The sequence below is a fragment of the Ceratotherium simum genome, chromosome X (genome assembly GCF_057802395.1).
Source record: "Ceratotherium simum simum isolate JZ-2026a chromosome X, ASM5780239v1, whole genome shotgun sequence".
Classification (NCBI taxonomy): Eukaryota; Metazoa; Chordata; class Mammalia; order Perissodactyla; family Rhinocerotidae; genus Ceratotherium; species Ceratotherium simum.
In genome coordinates this window covers 129,256,014-129,278,028 of record NC_141940.1, presented here as the reverse complement: position 1 = coordinate 129,278,028, position 22,015 = coordinate 129,256,014, and the positions used below count along the sequence as shown (strand labels likewise).

Genomic DNA, 22,015 nt, shown 5'->3' with positions numbered 1-22,015 from the left:
ACCTCCTTACGATCCCTAAACTCCTCCTCGAGTTTCGTTTCCGCCAGCCATTGAGGGAATGCGGATACCTGTTTGGGGCGCTGGCGCCTGCGCCCGCCCGCCCGCGCGCGCGCGCGCGCTCTCCCTCTCCCTTCCCAAATCTGATCTTTACCTCTCCACGCCGAGGTGCACAGACGCCCAACAGTGATGAAATGAAAAGAAAGCCAATTGCCGGACTGGAGGTGGGGGAGAGATAGCGTCTCTGCGTGCGCCCGCCGCCGAGCCGGGAGCCGTAATTGCTGCAGACAGCGAGCGCTGGGGGTTGGGCGGAGGTAGCCGTGTATAAATAGTGAGATCTCAAATTGAAGGCATAAATAACAGCAGGAGGGACCTACCCTCACACGGACCGTCCTCTCCGCGCGGGGAGGCGTGCGGACCGCAGCCCCGCTCCCAGCCAGTCCCGCCTGAGCCCCGCGGACCCCAGCAGCCCCGGGCAGCCATGGAAGAGCTCACGGCTTTTGTATCCAAATCTTTTGACCAGAAAAGCAAGGAGAGCGGCGGCGGCGGCGGCGGCGGCGGCGGCGGCAAGAAGGATTCGATCACGTACAGGGAAGTTTTGGAGAGCGGACTGGCGCGCTCCCGGGAGCTGGGGAGCTCGGAATCCAGCCTTCAGGATATTACGGAGGGCAGCGGCCACTGTCCGGTACATTTGTTTAAGGACCACGTGGACAGCGAGAAGGACAAACTGAAGGAGTTCGGCACCGGGAGGACCTCGGAAGGTAAGCTCTCGGGGCACAGGCTGCGGGCCCCTCCTGGGGTCGGCGTGTCCTGGCCCCGGAGCCTGCCCGCTGCCTGCCCCTCGCTCCGCGCGCGCAGAGGCCCCGGGAGCCGACGATCGCTCTCAGGACGACCCCTAACTCTGAATTTCCAGCCACTGCCCGGATGGAAAGGCCTCGGGAATCCATTGCCAGCCTTTTCGTAGGAAACCGAGGAAGAGGCGAAGCGAGGAGACAGGGAGAGAGGAAGGCAGGGGAGCCGAGGATGGACAGGGGCTGCGGCCGCACGCGGCCGCGGACTCGCTTCCCGGGGCGTTGGCACCGGGCGCAGCGGCGGGAACTCTCCTGGGTTGGGGTCGATCGGGAGGGACGTGCCTGGAACCCCGGGTCGGCTGGAGAGCTGCTGGGTGCGCGCGGGTCTCCCTTCCAGTCTGTCTTATACCTCTTCCCACGCGCGCCGAGGAGAGAACCACACGCCTCTCCCAGCGCCCACCGCCCTGCCGGCTTCCCCAGCTAGAAATGGGCCGCGCTGAGGACGCGCGGGCCGGTGGTCCGGGAGGTGACGCGCGCAGGGGCCTCTTCCGCCTCTGAACCTCTCCAAGCTGTTTCCTCTCAGGGAAAACTTTCCCCCTTGAACCTTGAGACTTGATCTTGGCTGACGCGGGCCTGTAAATTAAAACCACTCCCGTGCCCGCAGGTGGCCAGGGTCTGGACGTGGCGAGAAGGCCCGGGGAAGTTGGTGGGCACGCGCACCCGGCCGCCCTACGCCAGGCTGCTCAGAGTGCAGCCGGCCCCGCTCCGGGGAGACCGCGTCCCGGAGCCTCTTTTCTGCAACCTCCGCGGAGGTTCGCCCTGTTTTGGAAACCGGGGCAAAAGGCAGGTTTGGAAGGGCTCCCCCAGCTAGGCAGGGGTGGTCCCAAGCGGGGGATCTCTGTACAAACAGGGCAACTGACAGCAATAAATCAGAGGGATAAAATTGGCTAGATTTCTCAGGGGGCACCCTTTGAAACGGCTGTGATGTCTATTTTTCATTACAAAGAGAGGAAAGCGAAAGGCTGGCCGTTTCTCTCCAAGGGTCCTGTTGCAATGATTGTCAGCCTGGAGAGAGGTTTGGCAGTCTCCCCAAGAGATGGTTTTGTCCAGGGAAGCCCACGAGCCCGGCTCTTCTGGCCCCTACACTTTGGTGCCAGAGTGTTGGCCGAAACGGCCTTGAAGCCATACGGAGGACCCAACCATCCTTCTGAGGCCTTGACCTCGTGCAAGCCGAAAGCTGGCGGAGGCTTAGACATAAGCCCCTGACCACTGGCAGAGCGGGCAGCCCAGGCCGGCCTGTCTTACCTCGGCGTTTGCCCCTTGGTGGGGCCTCACGCACCTGGCTCTATAATTTGTACAAAGAGAGTTTGCTTTGACGGAGCTGTGGCCGTCGGCTGGTGCTACTTCAGGCCTATGTTCCATTGCAGAGGTTTGCAGCGTCCAGCAGCTGACCTCCGGGGCCCTTGACCGTTTCCTAGGGGCTGAGCCCTCTCCTTCCTCCTGCGCCTCTCACCCTGGACACCCAAGGTGGTTGAACCCCAGAGGAGAGTGAAGTACAGTTGAGGGCTTTAGAAAGCTAGAGGCAGATAAGCCCAGCCCAGAGGCAAAGGAGGAAGGAGGGGAGTTGTATCCACAGCTGCACCTTCCCCCTCGGCTGGGTGTGCAGAGCCCCCGGGGAGGGCTGAGCCCCAGGGCGGCATTTGCAGGATGGGAGCAAACTGGAGGTGTGGGAGACCCTCAGGCTCCCATTGAAACCCGGAGGGTCGTGGGCGCCGGGCAGCCTGTCCCGCTGAGCCGAGCCTGGGAGCCTGCGGATCTCGCAAAGCCTGCCGAGGGTTCTTAAGGATTTTGAAGGCCAGCTTTGCAGCTGGGGACGGTCCCTGGGGTTCAGACTTGAGACATGGGGAGGAGGAAGGAAGAGGGGGCTGCATCTGGGAAAGGATTTACTGTTGGGAAGAAATAGGGTGTTCCTGGAGACGCATTCTTTTCAGCGAGAAAAGAGGATTTAAAATGTAAGTTGGGGATAAGTGCCCAGAGCCCAGGGGCCTCAAGGGGGGACTTTGGGGCAGACTCAGGATTTGGCTACTGGTGTCCAGCTCAGAGACTATGGCGGTGGGGGCCAGGCTGTCAGGATTTTCTCCTGCCCCTCAGATATTTTAGGTCTTCCTCCTTTGCAAGTTTCTGGGTTTACTACTAAGAGGCTGTCACAGCTGCTTTCTGACTGTTTCGAAAGTGGTGGGACCCCAGGAATTTGGAACGAGTCTCCAGCCTCTTCTTGACACTGAGGAGACAGCTAATTGGGGCAGAAAGGTGCTCTTTGCCTGTGCCCAGCCGGCCCCACGATGGGAAGAAAAAGCACAGGGTAACAGAATTCGTGGAGGTCCAGTTCCTACCAGCCACGGGGTCTGGATTCCTTTTATTTTAAATCTCTGAGCTTGGTGACAGGCTGCGTTTTCTGGAGGTGGGAAGGAGCGGTGTTCAGGTTAGAATCTCCTAAATGGTGATCTTATACTGCCCGGTGTTCAGCCCGGTCCTCCTCCCGCAGCAAACACACACGCGCTCATAATGTTTGGATGGAAGAAAGTGCCTCTCTTGGCGCCCTGGCGGGGCGCGTGCCCCAACGCGAGTGAATGTGTGAAAGAGAGAGCGCGACAAACGGGGAAACCGAGGGCCTGTGTCTCTGGGTGTTCCCTCGGGCGCCCTGGTGCGCGTTAAGATACGGCTTTGCTGTCTTGGTCAGAAAGGGACCAGCGCGGGGTCGCGCGCCCAGCTCACGGCGTCCGGAGGGAGGCTCCGGCCCGGCTGGCGCGGCCCTGTCCCGCTGCGCGGCAGCTCAGGGCAGCGGCTCTCCCGGGCCTGGACCCCAGCCTGGCCTGGGCCCGCCCCGCCGGGGACCCGACACTTGGGCGATTCCACGTTAGCTTCTTTGAGTTAAAAATAATATTTAACATCCCACTCCCTTTCAAAAAAACAGGTTAGGCTATGTCAATATGTCAACAGACACGAAGTGGAAAATTGAGCAAACTCTTCTGTTCCAAGATTAGGCCAAGAAACACCGCGCCGCCTATGCCCGAGTTGTTACCAAAGAGCGTGTCTTCCCCTGGAGTTAGTTACATCGACTCGACGCAGGCTTTGCGTCAGGGCGCATTGGCGGCGGAGGCCCCCTTCCACCTCATGCACACACTTGGGTTTGCACCAAGTCCCCGCGCAATAACGCCCACGCGGGCCGCCTCGCTCGGGCGCAGGCCCCGCGGGCCCTGGGGAGGCGGGAGCTGGCGGAGGGGCTCGGGGAGCCCCGGGCGGCGACTCCGAGTCTCAGCGCTGTGCCCTCGGCCCCCACCCCCGCAGGTATTTACGACTGCAAGGACAAGCGCGAGGACGTGAAGTCGGAGGACGAGGACGGGCAGACCAAACTGAAGCAGCGACGTAGCCGCACCAACTTCACGCTGGAGCAGCTGAACGAGCTGGAGCGCCTGTTCGACGAGACGCACTACCCGGACGCCTTCATGCGCGAGGAGCTCAGCCAGCGCCTGGGGCTCTCGGAGGCACGCGTGCAGGTAGGACGCGTGCCCGTCCCCGCCACAGGGCCGCCGAGCCCTTCTAGGAGCGCGGGGAGACTGGGGGGCGCGCTGGAATCAGGCCTGTTGGAGATGCCCGGGGGCCTCGAGTGTCTGGGCGCACGGTTCGCACGAAGGGCACGTGCCCTTCCGGCTCACCTTCCACCTCCAAGCTGTCATGAATTTGGATCACTCTTTTCCTTTTCTTTCAAGGTTTCGCTTCTCATCCCCACACCCCTCCTCAATTTCCCCCCTCCTAGCTAGCCCCCTCCCTCCACTCCAGGGAGGGGAGGCGAGGGGCGAGGGCAGGGGGAGCCTCGCACGCTGGGCATCTTGATGAGCGCGGCTCCTGCCCGCGCGGGGCCGGATTAGCCCGGGCGCGGGGGGCTCGGGGCGGGGCGGGGGAGCGGGCGCATGAATTGGTGATGCCCCATCTGGCGAGCCGCCCTCTGCGGGGACCCTGGGCGTGCGCAGCACGTGCGCGGAGGGGACGCTCCGACAGGCCTTTCTCTCGCATTGCAACCGTTAAGTTCAACGTATTAATTTATTTATGGGGCAGGCTGGCGGACATTCGCTCCTGTGTCGCTTCCTCGGGGTCCCGCAGACCCCGCCGCCTGGGAGGTCGGGCCTGGAAGCTCGGCCTTGGTTCTCACGGATCTGAGCAGGACAGCAGGGCGGCGGAGACTAGAGAGAGCCCAGAATCCCCGGGCTCTGGGGACTGGTTTTAAATAAATGGAACTAATATTGCCAACCGGAGAGGGGGCCGTGAATGACGAGGGCTACGAAGAGGCCGGTTTCTCATTGGTTGTAGGGTCCACGTATTCAAACACGGCTCTCCCAGGATTTTATTGATGAAACGAAAATACACGTGTGTTTTACAAAAATTTTTAACTTGGAAAAAATATCTATTTTTGCTCCTAAGCCCGTTCCGTCTTTCCGTGTCGCTGCAGTCACAAGGCTGACTTGGGACAAAATGCAACAGTCCTGGGGTATTTCCAGCTCTTCTCCGCCCCGCAGAGGAGGGGGGAACAGGGTCTGGGACCCTCTGCCCGGGCGAGTCCCTCTGGGCATCTGTGGCCGCAGCAGCGAGGCGAGGAGGCCGGCCTCCGAGGGTGGCTTTCCCGCTGGCTTCCCTTCTCTGGGAAGATGGATTGGGCTGCGCCATATAAATTAATGAAAAGATTGAACTTTCGCTGAAGGGGACATCAACTTTTATGTCACCACGCAGTGTCTTTCTGCCCGGGATCTGTAATATCTCCCAGGCCTTGATGTACTGTTTCTATAAAAATAAATTACTTGTAATTTAATTCCACACTATTTCTTTCACTAGTCTATTACTGAAGAGCACCTTTGCGGGAGGAACTGGGGTTGGCAGAAGATTGGTTCCCGGGTGTCTGCCCATCTTGCGAGGGCCCTAAAATAAAAAGGGGGGAGAAGCCGGCGGCTATCGATCCGGAGGCGAATTAAAATTTAACGACTGTAAATAATAATAGAAATAAACATGAGAAGAGAGTAGCAGAAATAATTTTCCACCGGCCACAGGGCAAGGAGTCGCCTGACAGAGAGCAGAGGGCAGAAAGCGCTCATAAAAATCAATTAGTGGTAACATGTCCGTGGTCCTGCGGTGTCACCAGGGCTGGTGGAGGGAGAAACAGGGGGCCAGAAAGAACTAGATTTTAATCCTGTCTCCAAATTGTTTGGCAATCCATTTCGGGACAGCCCGTCCCGTGTTGTTAGAGGATAGAGTTTCAGTTGAGTGTGGAAATTTGCTGTAAATAAATTGAGGATCCTATGGAAGCTGGTCCTTATTAACCTTTTATTTTTAGTATCGTCCTGGAAGCTCATAGCACCCAGCTGTCAGGGTTATAATCGAAAGTTATGAGACCACGGTGAGGAGCAGGCGGTAATTTAATTACAACAAATATCTTTGGGTTTATGGCGCAGAGCTAAATTAAATGTCATTATTCACTGTCTGTAATGGAAATCAGAAGGAAATCAGATTACGGCGTTTGTGAAAGAAATCGGTGCCCGGTCCTTAATGAAGAAATGACTGTCTAAACCAGTGTACTGCGCTTTAGTTAGCATATTCGGGACTAATTGAAACTGACCGCAAATCACCCCAAGACTGATTTACGATCGCTTAACGCGCCGGCTAATTCATCACTTTTATTCTTCATAATCTTATTTTTTTCCCTCCCCCCCGCGCAGAAGGGAAAGTGAGCTCGGCTTTCCAGATGTAAATAGGATTCTGGGTTTGAAAAATGCCCTTCCAGGGGGCAGAATTGGCTCGCACGCGGGCGCGCGTGCGTCAGGCTCTGCTCTCCAGAGGACTGGGGAGCGGACCCCAAGGAGACGGGGGCTCCCAGGACGGGTCCTAAAGGGGCCCAGTCCCACCCACGATGGGGGAGGGGTGTCGGACAGAGGGGGTGCGGGAGGAGGAAGAATGTGAGGCAAGCTTTGGAAATGGAAGAAAGATTTGAGAATTCCAGCTTGGAGGCGGTGGCAAGGCGGGTGAACAGTTTTGGAATTACTTTTCAGGGGAACAGGATTAAACTTTTTCCAGGCTCCCTGCTGCCTGGCGGGATGAGCTTTCGAATGTTCTGGAAAGCCAATTGCTACAGGCCGGCGGACGGCTCAGCTCGTGGGTTGAAAGCTGCCTCTTAAAAGTTCAGGTTTCTTAGAGTCCCGGCTGCTGCCAACCTCCCCGGGTTTGCTGAGGTTTCTCCGCGCGGGTGGGGGTCCCGGGAGCCCCCAGGCCCTGCGCTTGGAGCGGCGGGCCCTGAGCGCACGGTGTCCCCGAGCTCCCCGCGCAGAATGGCTGAGGGAAGGCTTTCTTAGGGAGGATTATTCCTCCTGGTTGGTGACGGTCATCGCGGCTATAGGGCCCTGGAGCATGGAAGGAGAGGTGCCCGAGACAGACAGTTAGGGAAAATTAAGTGACCGAGAACATGGAGAGAGGGGGGCTCCACATTTCTTCAGCCCTGGTGTTCAAGGACCAGGGCTGTGCGGCAGGGTGGGGTGTGATCCTGGGGATCGAGGTGGGGGGCTTTGGGAGGGGCAATTTTGCACCCAAATCTTGGTGTCAGTCCTATGAAGCTAGCAGGGTTGGGCCTGAATCCCAGCGCCCTTTCTCGCCCAACCTCTTGACACGGCGCCCCCAAATTGGATGTCCTTAGAGAGGCCGAGCGCCCACAGTGCAAACCTTGAGTTATTGGGGTGCGCCCGGTGTTCATGGATCGAGGAAGCTCACGACTCTGTAATATTAACTGAGACCCTCCAGGCTTCCAAGGAGGGCGCGGAGGACATGGAATTTTCTGGACTTAGGGCGCCCCCAGCTTCATTGGGAAGGAGGCCGGATTCGGAGCTCTTTATCCAAACGTGCGCCTCCCTTCCTTGGCCGTGAAAGTCCTAAAGTGGGAGGTCAGGTTCTCCCAGGGGCTGGCAGGGTGGAGGGGGGCAGGCCCACACACGGAGTGATGGAAAGTTCTGGAGGCCACCTCCGCCATCGCAGCACCTAATTCTTCACTTTAAATATGTGGATGTTGAGGGTCCTGTGTCACCTCGGGGGCCGGGAAGGGCCGAGGAGTGAGTGACAGGTCCCAGCTCCTGGTAGCTAGTTATGCGGGTCTGGGGTGTGTGGGGGAGGGGAAGAAAGCGAGAACGGGGGCAGGAAGGAGCTCTACCGGGCCGGGGTCCCTCCCGCCGCCGCGCCCGAAGCGCCTGGAGCAGGAGCGCACCACCGAGCGTGGAGAGGGTGCGGAGGGAGCCCTCGCCCTGTGGCTCACCAGGCTGCGCATGTCTCTCTCTGCTCCGTCCCCAGGTTTGGTTCCAGAACCGGAGAGCGAAATGCCGCAAACAAGAAAACCAGATGCATAAAGGTGGGTGCGGGGGGCGGGGGGAGAAGGGGGGGGCGCAGGCCGAGGCCCCCGAGGGGCTGCGTTCATGGATCCTGTCTCTCCTTGCAGGCGTGATCTTGGGCACGGCCAGCCACCTGGACGCGTGTAGGGTGGCGCCGTACGTGAACATGGGCGCCCTGCGGATGCCTTTCCAACAGGTAGCTCGTTTTTCTTCCTTCTGAACCGCGCGGGGGCCGCGCCTCCCCCACCTCCGCGGCTCCTCCCGCCCCCGCGGAAGAAAGGAAGCCGTTTTTACAAGGGCGCATTTATAGACCCGCTGGCACGTATTAAATTCACGCTGTAAAACTCCCGAGTCACCTTTGGGAGGGCCAGGACAGAAACCCAAGCACGATTTTACAAATTCCTAGGGAAAAAATATCCCACCCACCCACGAACCAACCACCCGCTCGCCGCCTGGAGCCTGGTTGCGTGCGTGTGTGTGTGTGTGTGTGAGGGGGGGATGCTAGCTCTTCCAACCCCTTCCCCTGCTGTGCCGAGGGCTAGGGGTGCCTGCGCCCCGCCTGGGTCTGGGCCTCGCCCGCACCTCAGAGTTGGGGGCATCTGGCCCAGCTCCGAGCAGAGTCGCGAGGGCCCAGCGCGCGGGGTGCCCCACGTGGACGTTGAGTCAGAAAACAGCCGCGAGGTCCAAGTGTCCCAATAGGACCAGCGTGGGAGAGATGGGGGGAGGTGCGTGGATGGAGGCCCAGGGCCCCCCAGGGCGAGAGCGCAGGGCCCAAGTGCGCCCTGCTTCGCACCAGTGCCGGAAGGGGCCCCAGTGTGGGGGGTGGGAGCGCATAAGTTGGCAGGGCAGGGGTGCCCTGGGCAGAGTGGAAGTGTGGACACCACACAGTTTTGCTCCAAGGCGTAGACCCGGGTTTCTGTTTGGACCGATGTTTGCTGGAGGGCGGGAGGTCCGGTCGGTCTGGCCCCGGCCTCGCGGCTCAGCTAGGGTGTCGGGCGTGGGGGACATAAATAGACACGTGGGGGCTCAGCTGGGGCTCGAGCTCAGATGCTTGGGCATCTCAAACTCAGATGCCCAAGGCGGGAAGGGCGTCCAGGGCGGCCGGTGCGCGGGGGAGGGGTCTGCACCCCCCTCTCGCTTCGACCCCACACCCCCCCTGCGCCTGGGACATTCCACTCCTTGCAACATCTTCCCCAGGGCAGGGCGGCCCGTCCACATCACAGGATCTGCTCCCACGACGTGGGAGGCGGGTGAGCCATTAGACCCCGCTGAAATTGGGCCGTGGGAGCCCGAAGATTTGGTTGTGTCCCGCGCGGATTCGGGGACTCGGCGTCCCTGGGAGGACGTGTGTGGGGAGACCCCAGCGAAAGTCCAGACCCTGAGTTGGGGGCGTGTCAGAGGGTTAGAGAACCTGGGGCTCTGGTGAGAACGGGGTGTTTGCTGTGGACACCTCGGTATTCGCGAGCACATGGGGTGGGCGTCGCTGGGGGGGTGGGCGTGGACACAGCTCCAAGTCCCTGGGCGCGAGGACAGAGGGGTGGTGCTCCCCGGGGGGGTGGCGTAGGGGTCATGTCTCCACGGAGGAGGAGACGCCCTTGGGGTCCGTCGGGGCGGCAAAGCCCCGTCTGCGCGGCGTCCTAACTGTGCCGGCTCTGCCTCCGCAGGTCCAGGCGCAGCTGCAGCTGGAAGGCGTGGCCCACGCACACCCGCACCTGCACCCGCACCTGGCGGCGCACGCGCCCTACCTGATGTTCCCGCCGCCGCCCTTCGGGCTGCCGATCGCGTCGCTGGCGGAGTCAGCTTCTGCCGCCGCCGTCGTGGCCGCGGCCGCCAAGAGCAACAGCAAAAACTCCAGCATCGCCGACCTGCGGCTGAAGGCGCGCAAGCACGCCGAGGCCTTGGGGCTCTGACCCGCCGCCCGGCCCCGCGCCCCGTCCCGCCACCCCGCGCGCGCGCTGCGTCCTGCACTCGACCCCTCCGCGCCCCCACGGCCGCACAGACGCCCCGGAGCGAGGGCGCAGGTCCTGGCGCAGCGGCTTCCCCGGGGGCCCACGGCAGGCCTGGGGAGGGGACCTGCCGGACCGCACGACCCCGCCAGACGCCCGCAGAAACTGTACGGAAGAGAGAGCAGGCGACGGTCTGACTACCCACCCCAGCCCTTCGCCACCGTGTCCGTGCGTCCTGGGACCCCGCGCCACGTGGAGCCCCGCGCGCACGCGCGCGCGCACCGCATCTTCCTCCGCTGCGGGCGTCTCTCCCCTGTGCATGCGGCCTCCTACACATCTTTCCAAGATTAGAGTCTGTTAAAGAAAAGCTGTGGGGCTGGTCTCCGCTGAAGATGCCGATTCTTGATTGCCAACGGTTTTATTCACTGCCATGAACTTGCTTTCGTCCGAGGAGCTGCAGGACCCGTGTGGATTTCGGCGTGGACTTCCTCGCCTCCCAGGCAGGGGCCGTGTTCTCCTCGCCTGCCCCCGCCCGCGAAGGCAGCAATAAGGAAACGCATCTGACGACTTCGCCAAGGTGGTGGTGGTGGTGGGGGGACGGGAAACCTGAATCTCCCACGTTGTGACCGTTCTGGGGACCTGTCTTATGGGCACGGTGTTCATGCACATGGTTGGCCCCAAGGCAGCACCTTGTGCCATAGAACGGGCGACTTTATAACTTTCCCAGGATTTGATTCCCGAGTTGATATTTTTTGCTGTTTTGCAGAATTCAGACGCAAATGACTTGCATAGAGACACAGGGGGGCGCGTGCGTGCGTGGTTTTAAGGTAAATACTGATGCAGCATTAACTCTAGTGAAATGCAATTAAGTGCAGTAAAGTGCAATACTGTATATATTATTATAGATTTAAAAAAAGAAAAATTAGCCGTGCACTCTTGACCGGTCAGCTTCGGACTTCTAAGGGCATTACCTCGTCTTGCATGCTGCGGGGCCTGGCCGGCTGAGGCCCATCGCCAAAACGACCGGGGTGGAGAGTGCTCTGAATGGGGTGGAAGTCAGGTGTGTGGCATGTGGCAGAGCGGACGGGGTGCCAGGATGTGAGGTCGGTGGCTGAGCTGTTTCCAGGAAGGGGAGAGCCTGGGGGAATTCCCCTGTGGGCAGCGAGTTTTCAGATAATGTTTTGTCCGGGTAGGCAGTTCCAACTTTTCTTTCTTCCTTTTTTTTTTTCTTTCCTGTTGGTGCCTCCAATTGTGTCAACATCAAATAGCAACTTGTCTTAGCAGCTGGCACGGAGTGGAAAGGTCGCTGGAAATGGTGCAACCAAAGCGTTGAGGGTCCTACAATGTGCACCTGAGTCTTAGGGGATGAGCTTGGTGTGTGAAGGATGGGATTTGGGGGGCACAAAGCTGTGCCTGGCTTGTGCACCTCGAAGATATGCCTGCATTTCTGCTTCAGTCGCCCGGGGCTGCCTAGACGGAAGCCGTCTCTCTTCTCCATCCTCTGTCAGTTCCTAACTGGCCATCTTGCTGGCATTTACTCAAGTTCAACTGTTCACTCTGTTTCCAAAAGAGATTTTGATCGTTCCAGATTTGGCACTGACGATTTTTTTTTCCCTTATCCCTGATTTCGGTACATTTCTCCAAGAAAGTAATTTTCCTTCCTGTAAGGGAACACTGTCTGCCTTTTCACTAAGCTGAAACATGGGCACATTCGGACATGTCTTATTGGTCTCATCTGAAACACTTTATTCCAATCAAAAGCCCCCTTCCACTTTTTTTTTTTAATTTTGAAATTTTAGTAGGGCTCCGAGAGGATGGAGAGAGATGGAGACAGCAACTCAGTGTTTTTAAACCCCTTGCAGGTTTTATCCCCCAGACGTTAATGGCATTATAGAGTTGGCTTCGTACGTGAAATTTGGCTTTTAAACAGCCATGAATAAAAAAAGAAGGTCCTACAATTGAATCAGCCGGAACTTTGCTTTCAGTGCAAGGAAAAATGCATTTTGAATCCTTTAGAACTAGCTGCATTCACCCTGAAATTTAACTCTCGGAAAAAGTTGGAGGTCAAATGTGTACATCTCGATTTTTCTCGAAAAGGTTTATGGTAATTTTTATCTAAACGTAGCCCTGTGTCGCCACCCTTTCCCCACAGAAAACCAGCTCCCCGTGAGTGGAAAGGCCTGACGTTTGGTCCTGGAAGAAGCTGGAGTTTAAAAATAGAGCTGCCTGCTGTCGACCAGGCTGGGAGGCCGGTGGGGGCAAGGCCTGCTGCATGGGGGACCCCTCATCCTTGTTTCTGTTGCATTTCATGTGAAAAGTGAGCTAGATGTAACCCTCACGGATGGGACCCCCAGAAGAGAACAAACCCAGTGCATTGTGTGAATGGCAGGGCTGTGGAGACGGGCTGGCCTGGCTTCTCCCCGTGGTGCAACGTTGGGGGTGACACTCTGCAGGGCCTTGAGCATGGAGCACATCTCCCAGCCTCCTCTTTCTCCCGGAAATTCCAGGGTAGAAGCAATTGAGAGCTGCAGCCTGAGTTGTGGCCAGCTCTGTCCATCCCAGCTCTCTGCTCCATGACCTCCCAGGCCATTAGGAGGGCGTTGGGTGTGGAGGATGCTCGGAGTGTGTTGTGTGCCGGTCTTGGCTTCCCGGGGAGCGATTCTAGAGCTGGGGCATTGCCTTCTCCTTTGCATGCACGTCAGCTGTGGGAATGGCACATTTTCCCACAGGCCATCAGAAATTAAATTTACGGGGCGGACGTAGTTTGGCCGTTTTGCGCCCTGCCCAAAACAAGATCCTTTTCAGAGTCATCCGTGTGGCTTCCAAATAGCGTTTTGGCGAGCAGGCTGGACACATGACAGATACCACCTAGAAAGAAAATTGCACAGGATTTCATTTTAACGCCATGGGACTTGGCGTTTCTGTGTGTGGACGTGTCATGTGAGGGTTGGCCTGTGCGTTCGGACAGGCCGGCTGAGCCGAGGGATGGTTTGCTTGTCTACGAAGCCAGCCGCCAAGACGCGTCAAGCCACGGAATGCTTTTCCTTTTTCCGCAACCTTGGCCAAAGAGGGCAGTTAGGATGGGAATGGCCTGGTTTCGCAAAACCCTCTTCTTAATTCACTTTCTTATGGACGCATCTTTTTCTTCCTTCTGTCGTGTGGCTGTGAAAGCGCAGCAGATCGTCTCCTTGGGCAAGGTGTTGGAGGTCCAGCTCTTATAATTGAATTGACTGTTAGATTAAGCGTCCGGCTCTTGCACACTTTGAGATGCTCTGACACTCAGATTTTCGAAGATTCAGAAGAACGGGCCTTCTGGAGGGGACAGGGAGGGCCTTGGATTGTTTTGATAAGACCCCCGCACAGTGGCTTTGTTCACTGGGATGGAACCAAGAGGTGGGTGACGCACGGTTCCTGGATGATTTAGACGAAAACGAAGCATGCTCGTTTTCGCAGTTGCAAAGATCATCCTCTAACTGGGTTGGCTTCCCCCACGAGGGAAGGGGCCTTCCCGGCCTCCGATGCCCCCCAGGTGGAGGTGACCTCTCTGTCTTCTTCCCATTGGACGGCTGGGCACCCCGGCTGCCTCGTCTCCTGTGAGCCCGAGTTTCAGCCGTGGGCTTGTCTGTGTCCTCAGCCACGGACATCTATGGTCTGTGTGTTATGGGGACACGTGGATGCTTACATAGGAAGCTGTAGGTTTTCAGTCTGAGCTCGTGGCCACCCCTGGTTAAGAGGGAAGGAAGACCCCAGCCTTCTCTGTCCTCACCGCTGACTCTCATTCTCACCTTTTAACATTTCCCGAAGTTCAAGGGGAACCCCAGCCCCTTCTGTTTGGCACTTCCACTGAGGCACAGAGGGCACGATGTAGGCTAATGATGAAAATTTGTTGAGGCACTTTGCTCCATCTTCCGCCAAGTTTGGGAATTTGGGGCCGGGGAGGGCTTTTTGGTTGATAAGTTCGACATTTAAAAAAAAAAAAAAAACAAAACTGGTGCCTAATTTATTAAAAAAAAAATACTAGCTTAGGAGGATGGTGATGTTTCAATCCACATGAAGACTTGATGCAATTTATAAATGTTTTATTGAAATCTGCTATTTAACAAGAAGCCAGTCTAAGGAATGTAGAAAAATATCGAGTTTCGACGCCGTGAGACGCGCTATTTATTGCAAGGTGATGGTTTCACAGACGCGGCCCCGTTGTACGCAGAGATGCCGTCAGGGAGAGGCGAGGTTCTCTGCTTCTCGATCGTGGATGTATGTGGATGTGTTATTTATTTTATTTTTCTTTTTGGTTGAAAGTTCGTAAATATGTGCTATTTTAATTATGTGGAGTGTAAATTTGACATCGCTTGGCATTTATTTTTATATTTTTTAAGCCTGTTGCTTTTAATTTTTTCCTTCCCCTCCTTCCTCCCCCAATTTACGAGCAGCCGGCCTGATTTATGACACGGCGACAGTGTTTGGGCTGTGCGTACAAGGTGTGTCTGGACCCACAGACGTTTTCAGGGATTGCTCACATGAAAAGAAATCACACAACTTTCCCCAAACCCGCGGACTCCACCTTTGTTCCCCCATCCGCTATTGTGGGGAGAGAAACACGCCGGAGGTTTTCCTGGCCGTGCCCGGGGGCTCCCCACACGAAACGCCCTTCTGTTCGGATCTCCTTACAAAGTGTATTTTGTCAAACCGTATAGTATGAATGTACATCTTGTAAAACGGAGATATAAATAAACTTATAAATATTTGTAGTCAAGTGTTAAAAAAAATTCTCTCCTCGTCCCCTCCTCTCCACCCTGGAGGAGACTGATTGGAAGGGGCACCAGCCGGCAGCCGTGGCTGAAAATAGAGGGTTTTCTGCAGACACCGAGGGGTGTGCATGTCCCTGTGGGTTCTCAGGGCCTCTGACTTCTCTCCTAGGACCGTCCCGTCATCGTAGTGCATCTTCTGACTCTTCGCGTATCTCAGTCCACATTCTCCCAGAAGGTGAGAAGAGGACGAGTAAAATCCCCATTTTGCATCCGGTCACCATTTTGGGATGAAGCTTGGGCGTTTGTCACCAAGCTGTTTGGTTTCTGGTTTTAAATTTTCATTGCATTTCTTTTTTTTTTTTTTGGACAGTGTATGGCTTCTCCACAATGGCGTTGCCATGACGGTTGAGTCATTTTGGAACGAAAAAATGGAATAAATGGAAAAATAATCGACTTTTAAAAAACGAGGATGTTTTTTGGAATGGGGTCTTTATCTCCTTAGGGAAAGGAAAGTTCATGAGCCGATGGGGCTGCTCTGATGGCTTCCCCGCTTTGATGGAAACCACATGTGGGGGAAAAAGGATGCGGGATGGAGGGAGCCACTGGGGGTAGGGCTGTGCAGTTGAGGGGCCGGGGGCCCTTCATTCATGGGGGGCGAGCCCGTGACAGGTGGGCGTTTCTGACATTGCCGGGTGTGCGAGGACGTGTTGATGTGTTCCTATGGTGTCCTCTCTTCTCAATGCTCTTAGTCTTTGAATCCTTCAAATCTCAGGGAAGGAGTTTGAGGACATGACTGCTGCTGAGCATCCAATGCGAGATTTCTTTTTCTTTGGAGATTCTCGTGCCACAAAAGTGGTCCATGCTGGGAGCTCCCTCCACCAACCCATTTGCCAGGTGTGCAATCAAAGGACCAGAGTCATTGATAAAAGGGCATGTCCTCCAAGGCCCGAGTTACCTCTGGCATCTCAGTCCCTGGCCTCCAGAGAGCTCTGTCCCTCTGGGGCAAATGCAGGCAACTTTGGTGTTCATGGACTCTCTTTGTGGCCTCCACGAAAATGTAACCGGCACAGTTGTTTTATGGTTAAGGTAACCATAAAAGTCCAGCTTTGTTCAGTAAGTCTGTTCATACTATTTAACATTGTTTAAAAGATCCTTCCTCTTCGAAACAATCGCTGACTTTGTTGCCACTTGTAACTCATCCTTTGCAAAAAGACCAGGGCCCCATTGGCTCTCTCTTAAAGACGTTCAAGTCTCAGACCTCAATTTCTTTCTGACTTTTCCGTGGCTTATGCCTCGGACTTTCCTTGGACTAGAGCACAGCTTTTTATGTTTTCTTTTTTAAAAATTATTTTAACTCACACACATTTGGGAAGAACGGGGCTGGGAGTTTTCGGAGAACCATTTCGTACACCAGTACTCCAGATGGAACCCGAAAGCACGTTGACTTTGCCACCTGTGGGCGTGTTTTCTGTGTCCAGGTTTCTGAGGCTTCTGCTGGGGCGTCTGAGTTTCATATTTATTAAAAAGCAAGTATAGAGGTTGAGGGAGAAATGCAGAGAAAGCAAGACCAAGAACTGGCCGGCACATGCCTTCCGCACACACACGCGGAGACCAACTCTCCAAAATGATTGTTCCCCGGGCGGTTGTTGGAGAAAATAAAGTTGTTTTAAATTTCACAAGTGTGTCTATATTCAAAACGAGACAGGGCCAAGGAAAGTGGTGTTGTCCGTCCACGTAGCCGAAGTCGCGTTGTCACGTCTCAGTTCTACACAGTTTCCAAAAATGATTTCTTTTGTTTAAAAGTGGAGAGTCTTAGAATAAAAAGAAATGCAGATGTACCTTGCCAAATCTTGTTATTTTGTACTTATGTACTGGAGATGTCGTGAGGCTTTGTCAATATCTTTGTGTATGTCAGTTCCTTAAAATCACAGAGAATTAGCTTAAAATTCTAAAATGTTCTAACTTCACCTACTTCCGTGAGAGTTTTGGGATTAAATCTGGAGTTCTTTTTGCAGAGACTTGGGACGAAACACGGATACGTTAGACACGTGATGTAAAGTTGCTCCTGGACCAGCTCATCTATTAACAGGTATTTTTTCTTTGAGGTATCGGGGTTATCAAGTGACAAGGAGACCAAAGGAAGCCGGGTTGAGCAATCCATCTCCATTCTTCCTATAAAATGAAAAGACCAAGGATTAAATCTGTCCCTGTTTAAATAGCCAAGATGTGTTTGCAATATTTCATAAAAATGCAGCACAGAAAGGCGTGCAGAGAGTGGGGATGAGACATCGGCATTTAGACGTGAGAAAGCCATTCACATAAAGAGCAGGATAAATGTATCCACCCAGCAGACCTGTTAACACAGCTAGTGGGTTTTCTACTGGTGGTGGGAGCATGTTTCTGAGTCTGGTTCCTGTAATTCTGGGGCGCATTTGTGCCCTGATCTGTTGAGATGGGGCTTCCAGACCCAGCACCGGCTCTGACTCTCGGCCCACATTCTCGGGATGAGGACTCATCTGTAGGACCAGGATGTGCTCTTATGGGGACCTGCCGCTGAGGTGGGCTAATGGTCCCCATCCTACAAGACCATGAGGGCCACATGTAATGCATCACAGGAGCTGGTTCCTTCAGGAAAGAGTGTGTTTTCCAGGTAGATTGAAAAGATATAGTGTGTTTTATCCAACAATTATTTATGGCGTATGTACTGGTCACAGACTATACACTGAGATGCTGCAGTCAAATGATGCCCCAGACACCCTCTTTCCCCAGTGACCAGCAACCCATCCAAAAAGATAATCTACGGATGTGAAAAGGGTTTAACCGTTGTTGGAAGAAATACAATATCCTGCACACACACACACACACACACACACACACACAGATACACATACACACGCACGGAGTAGACAAATTCAACCCATTCACATTATGTTGTATATTCAGGAAGTTAAACGGAGGGCGACCACATGTTCTGGTCGATTGACTTAACTAGTAGATTTGGTAAATGGAAATGGTTTTGAAAGTCTGTCCACGTACCGACCACACCAATGCATTGGAAAGTTCCGGCTCGTGCAGGGGGTCTCCTTAGGGGGAATCAGAGCAGAGCCCTAAACTCTGAAGATTGAGGTTACACGTAGACGTCAAGATGTTCTAATCAAAGAACAATGAGAAGAAGCCAGTTGAATGCATATAATGCTATGACAGATGGTTAGTGTTCTTTGTTACGGGGTAAGGATTGTGGTGAGCTGTCTACATAAAGGATTCTCCTCCTTTTTTTTTAGTAATTAAAGGATTTAATTTTAATTTAATTTTTAATTAAATCCTTTAAATAAATCCTCTTTCTAATTTGTAATTAAACGATTTTCTCTTTTGTGTAATTGTATTGTTTGAATGAGTGTGTAGGTTTGGCTGAAACGTGAACAGTTTTCCTTGATTCCGTGTACGGTCACGAGTTGCTTAATGACAAGGACACGTTCTGAGAAATGGGTCCTTAGGCAATTTCATCCTTGTGTGAACGTTATAGAGTGACTTACAGAAACCTAGATGGCATAGCCCACGACACACCTAGGCTCTATGGTGCCAGCCTTCTGGGACCACTGTCATCTATATGGTACATTGTTGACTGAAACATCATTACATGGTGCAAGACCGTACATGCGTATTCATAGCAGCACTGGTCACGATGGCTCATTCCATCCCCTCTGACCGCTGAGAGGAAGATGGTGGGAGAAGCTTTCCGATGCCCAACCATCTCCCAAGCACGCCATGATTTTAAAGGCAAGGAAAAGCCATTATTGTAATTTCTTGCTCAGCCAGTGTCTGAAATGATGAGACCTCCTTGTGCAACTAGAAATACAAAAGCATCTAAGAATGCACTGGTTCGGTGGACTTGTGCGTTCTTTTCTGTGTTTTACAGAGAATATCTGATAGTTAGGGTCATTTCTTAGGGGAACCGGATAGTGGGGAGTTTCTGCACCCTGATAGAGGGGAAGGGAACAATTCCTCGGAGGAGCACAGCAGAGAGAGATCAGGAAGGCAGAAGCCCTCGCTCCCTCCCTGGAGTGGGGCAGGTAGGACTGCGGAAAAGGATACCTCTTCTTGGCGCAGTGGATCTCGTCTGCATGTGACACGATGGCCGGCATATTTGTGCGTCATTCATTTTCTGCAGCTCACAGTGGCTCATCCAGGTAGGTTCGTGGTGCTGCAAACAGGGTATCTAAATAATTAAGTCTGATGTAGGGTAGATCTCCAAGCTTTTCTAGATGCTCTTGACAGGCATCGTCTAATACTGAGTGTTAAACCGGTAATCACGTAGATGTTTATTGCTTGAGCCTTATGAAACCGCTTGGAACAAGACAATTGTACTGCGAGTTGGGATGTTACATTGGTCAACCCGTATGAGCAACACCAATGGCTGCGTTTACGCCCAGCCATTGTGGTCCCGATTCCTCCTCCTCTTCCGACATTGATATGAGCAGAATGCATCTGAAATGAAGCTGAGGTTGTGCGTTGTGGCTGTAGGACCAGGCCTGCCTTCCACTGGGACACTGGATGGGTTTCCTGGGGCTGCCATGGAATTAAAGCTCAGTGCCTTAAAACCCCGGGAATTCACCTCCCCCCAGTCCTGGAGACCAGACGTCTGAGATGAAGGGGTGGCAGGGCCGCGCTCCCTCCACAGGCTCCAGGGGAGGGTCCTTCCTGCCTCTTCCAGCTTCTGGGGCTCCAGGCGTCCCTGGGCTGGTGGCCGCCTCCCTGCCATCTCTGTCTCTGTCTTCATGTGGCTTCTCCTCTGTGTCTGTGTCTCCTCTTCTGTCTCTGATGAGGACACTGTCATTGGATTTAGGGCCACCCTCCTCCAGGACGCCCTCCTCTCCATCCTTCACTCAATCACATCTGCAAAGACCCTGTTTCCAAATAACGTCATGCTTACAGGTTCCAGGCATTAGAACCCGGGTGTCTCTGAGGACTGTGATTTGGGTGTGCACGGCCGCCTCCTGTCTCCGGTGTGTGTGGATGATCCTGGGCCACGAAGGTTGTGTTTCTCCCTCAGGGGCCCCTTCACTCTGATCTGGGCTGAGCATCGAAGAGGCTGAGGGGGAAGAAGGGAGGAGGCCCGTCACCTGGGAGATTTTATCTGTGGGGACTGAGAGACGTGGGAGACGAGGCTGAGAGGTGCGATTACCGGGAGAGGGTTTGATGTAGGGAAATCCTGCTAGGATTCTCATTGCTCATCCAAGACCAGGGATGGACAGAATCACCATTTGGTCCCCACTGAGAGTTACACGTCTCGGCTTACGAGGCACGGGCTCACTTCTGCTTAATAGATAATTCAGAAAAAGCCATAGAAAGACAAGCTGTGTCCCAGATACATTACTTCCTTGGAGAACAAATTTCAAAACACGCATTTTCTCAGAGGGCATGGCACTTTTTGTGTCTGGGGCTCCTAAATATGGATTTTTCCAAATGCGTGTCCACAGGGGGAAAAGGCAGATGCTAGATATTTATTTTCAGCGTCCAGGCGGGCAGACCCTGAGAGGGACACGGCCTGGGGCCGACCCTCTGACATTCGGGTCCTGGTTGTCAGAGCTTCCTGACTTGTGGTGCTGACACAAGGGTTGGGTCTGTCTGGGCATTTAAACTTCGTCTGTCCTCAAATGGCACCACTCTGCTTTCGCTTTATGGCTGATCCTGTTTCTGGATATGGATGGAGAAACCTGAGAGCAGTTTTCAGGGTTATTCGAGAACCCAGCGCTAATGTGTACTAATGACCTAATTAATTATGCTCTCGGGCAGAAAGGCCTGCATAATCTTTCAAAACGTTTTTTAAATTTATGTTTTAAATATAATGCATAATATAAATGAACATATTTCACACACCCTAAAACTCCCCTAAATTAACATAATTCACCTACCCTAAAATTCATCTTTTAAAGTGGATAATTCAGCAGTATATTTACTTTTACTTCTATCAAATTCCAGGATATTTTTATCCCCCAGAAAGGAAAACCGTGTACCCAGTAGCAGTCATTCCCGAAGCCTTCCATTCTCTTTATCTCCCGTCAACCACAAATCTACTTTCTATCTCCGTAGATTTACCTATTCTGGGTATTTAATATAAATGGAATCATATGTACTGAGGCCTTTTGTATCCAGCTTGGTTCACTGAGCATTGTGTTCTCAGGCTGCATTGGTATTGTGGGACGTGCATTACTACTTAATACCTTTTTCATGGCTGAATACTATTCCGTTGTGTGGATAGACCACATTCTGTTTATCTATTCATCAGTTCATGGCCATTTGTGTAGTCTTCACTTTTTAGCTATTATGAATAATTCCATGTACAATTTTTTTGTGTGTCGACATATGTTTTCAATTTTCTTGGGTATACAGCTAGCACTGGAATTGCTGGGTATATGCTAACTGTATGTTGAGCAAATATCATTTTCCACTCTGTGGGTTGTGTTTTCACTTTCTTGGTAATTTCCTCTGAAGCATAAAAGTTTTGGTTTGGATGAAATCCAAACTGATCTATTTTTTTCTCTGATTGCCTGTGCTTTTGGTGTCAGAGCTAAAAAACCCTTGCGTAATCTGAGGTCGTGAAGATGCGCACCTGTGTTTTCCTCTAAGCGTGTTAGCTTTAAGTCTTACCTTTTGATCTCTGATCCATTTTGAGTTCACTTTTGTATGTCATGTGAGGTAGGGTCCAACCTTATTCTTTTCCATGGGGGTATACAGTCGTCCCAGCACCGGTGAATTGTCATGGCCCCGTTGTCGAAAATCAATTGGTCATAAATATACGGGCTTAGATTTGGACTCGCAGTTCTGTCCCATTGATCTCTCTGTATTGTGTGCCCAAACCACAGCCTCGATTACTACAGCTTTGCATTAAGTTCTGAAATCAGGAAGTGTGAGTCCTCCAACCCTGTTCTTCTTTTTCAAGATTGCCGGCTATTCTGGGTCCCCTACATTCTCATATGAATTTCAGTCATAAAATGCATCGGTGTGTTGTGTTTAAATCTGACCCACGCACAGATTTCATAAGATTGAAATATTGAAAAAACAAAATGGAAGGAACAGGGAGGCAGACGAAGTTATAAGGGATTTACGGGCCAGTGTTG

The 22,015-nt window shown here is 53.7% G+C and overlaps 1 protein-coding gene across 1 annotated transcript; it reads left to right on the top strand.

The window, feature by feature from the left end:
- Positions 1 to 224: 224 nt before the first annotated feature.
- SHOX (SHOX homeobox) lies at positions 225 to 10,113 on the top strand. Its single transcript, XM_004440760.3, has 5 exons — positions 225 to 758; positions 4,137 to 4,345; positions 8,166 to 8,223; positions 8,311 to 8,399; positions 9,868 to 10,113. Exons 1-5 carry the CDS (start codon positions 479 to 481, stop codon positions 10,111 to 10,113), a joined length of 882 nt encoding a protein of 293 aa, XP_004440817.2. The 5' UTR covers positions 225 to 478.
- Positions 10,114 to 22,015: the final 11,902 nt, after the last annotated feature.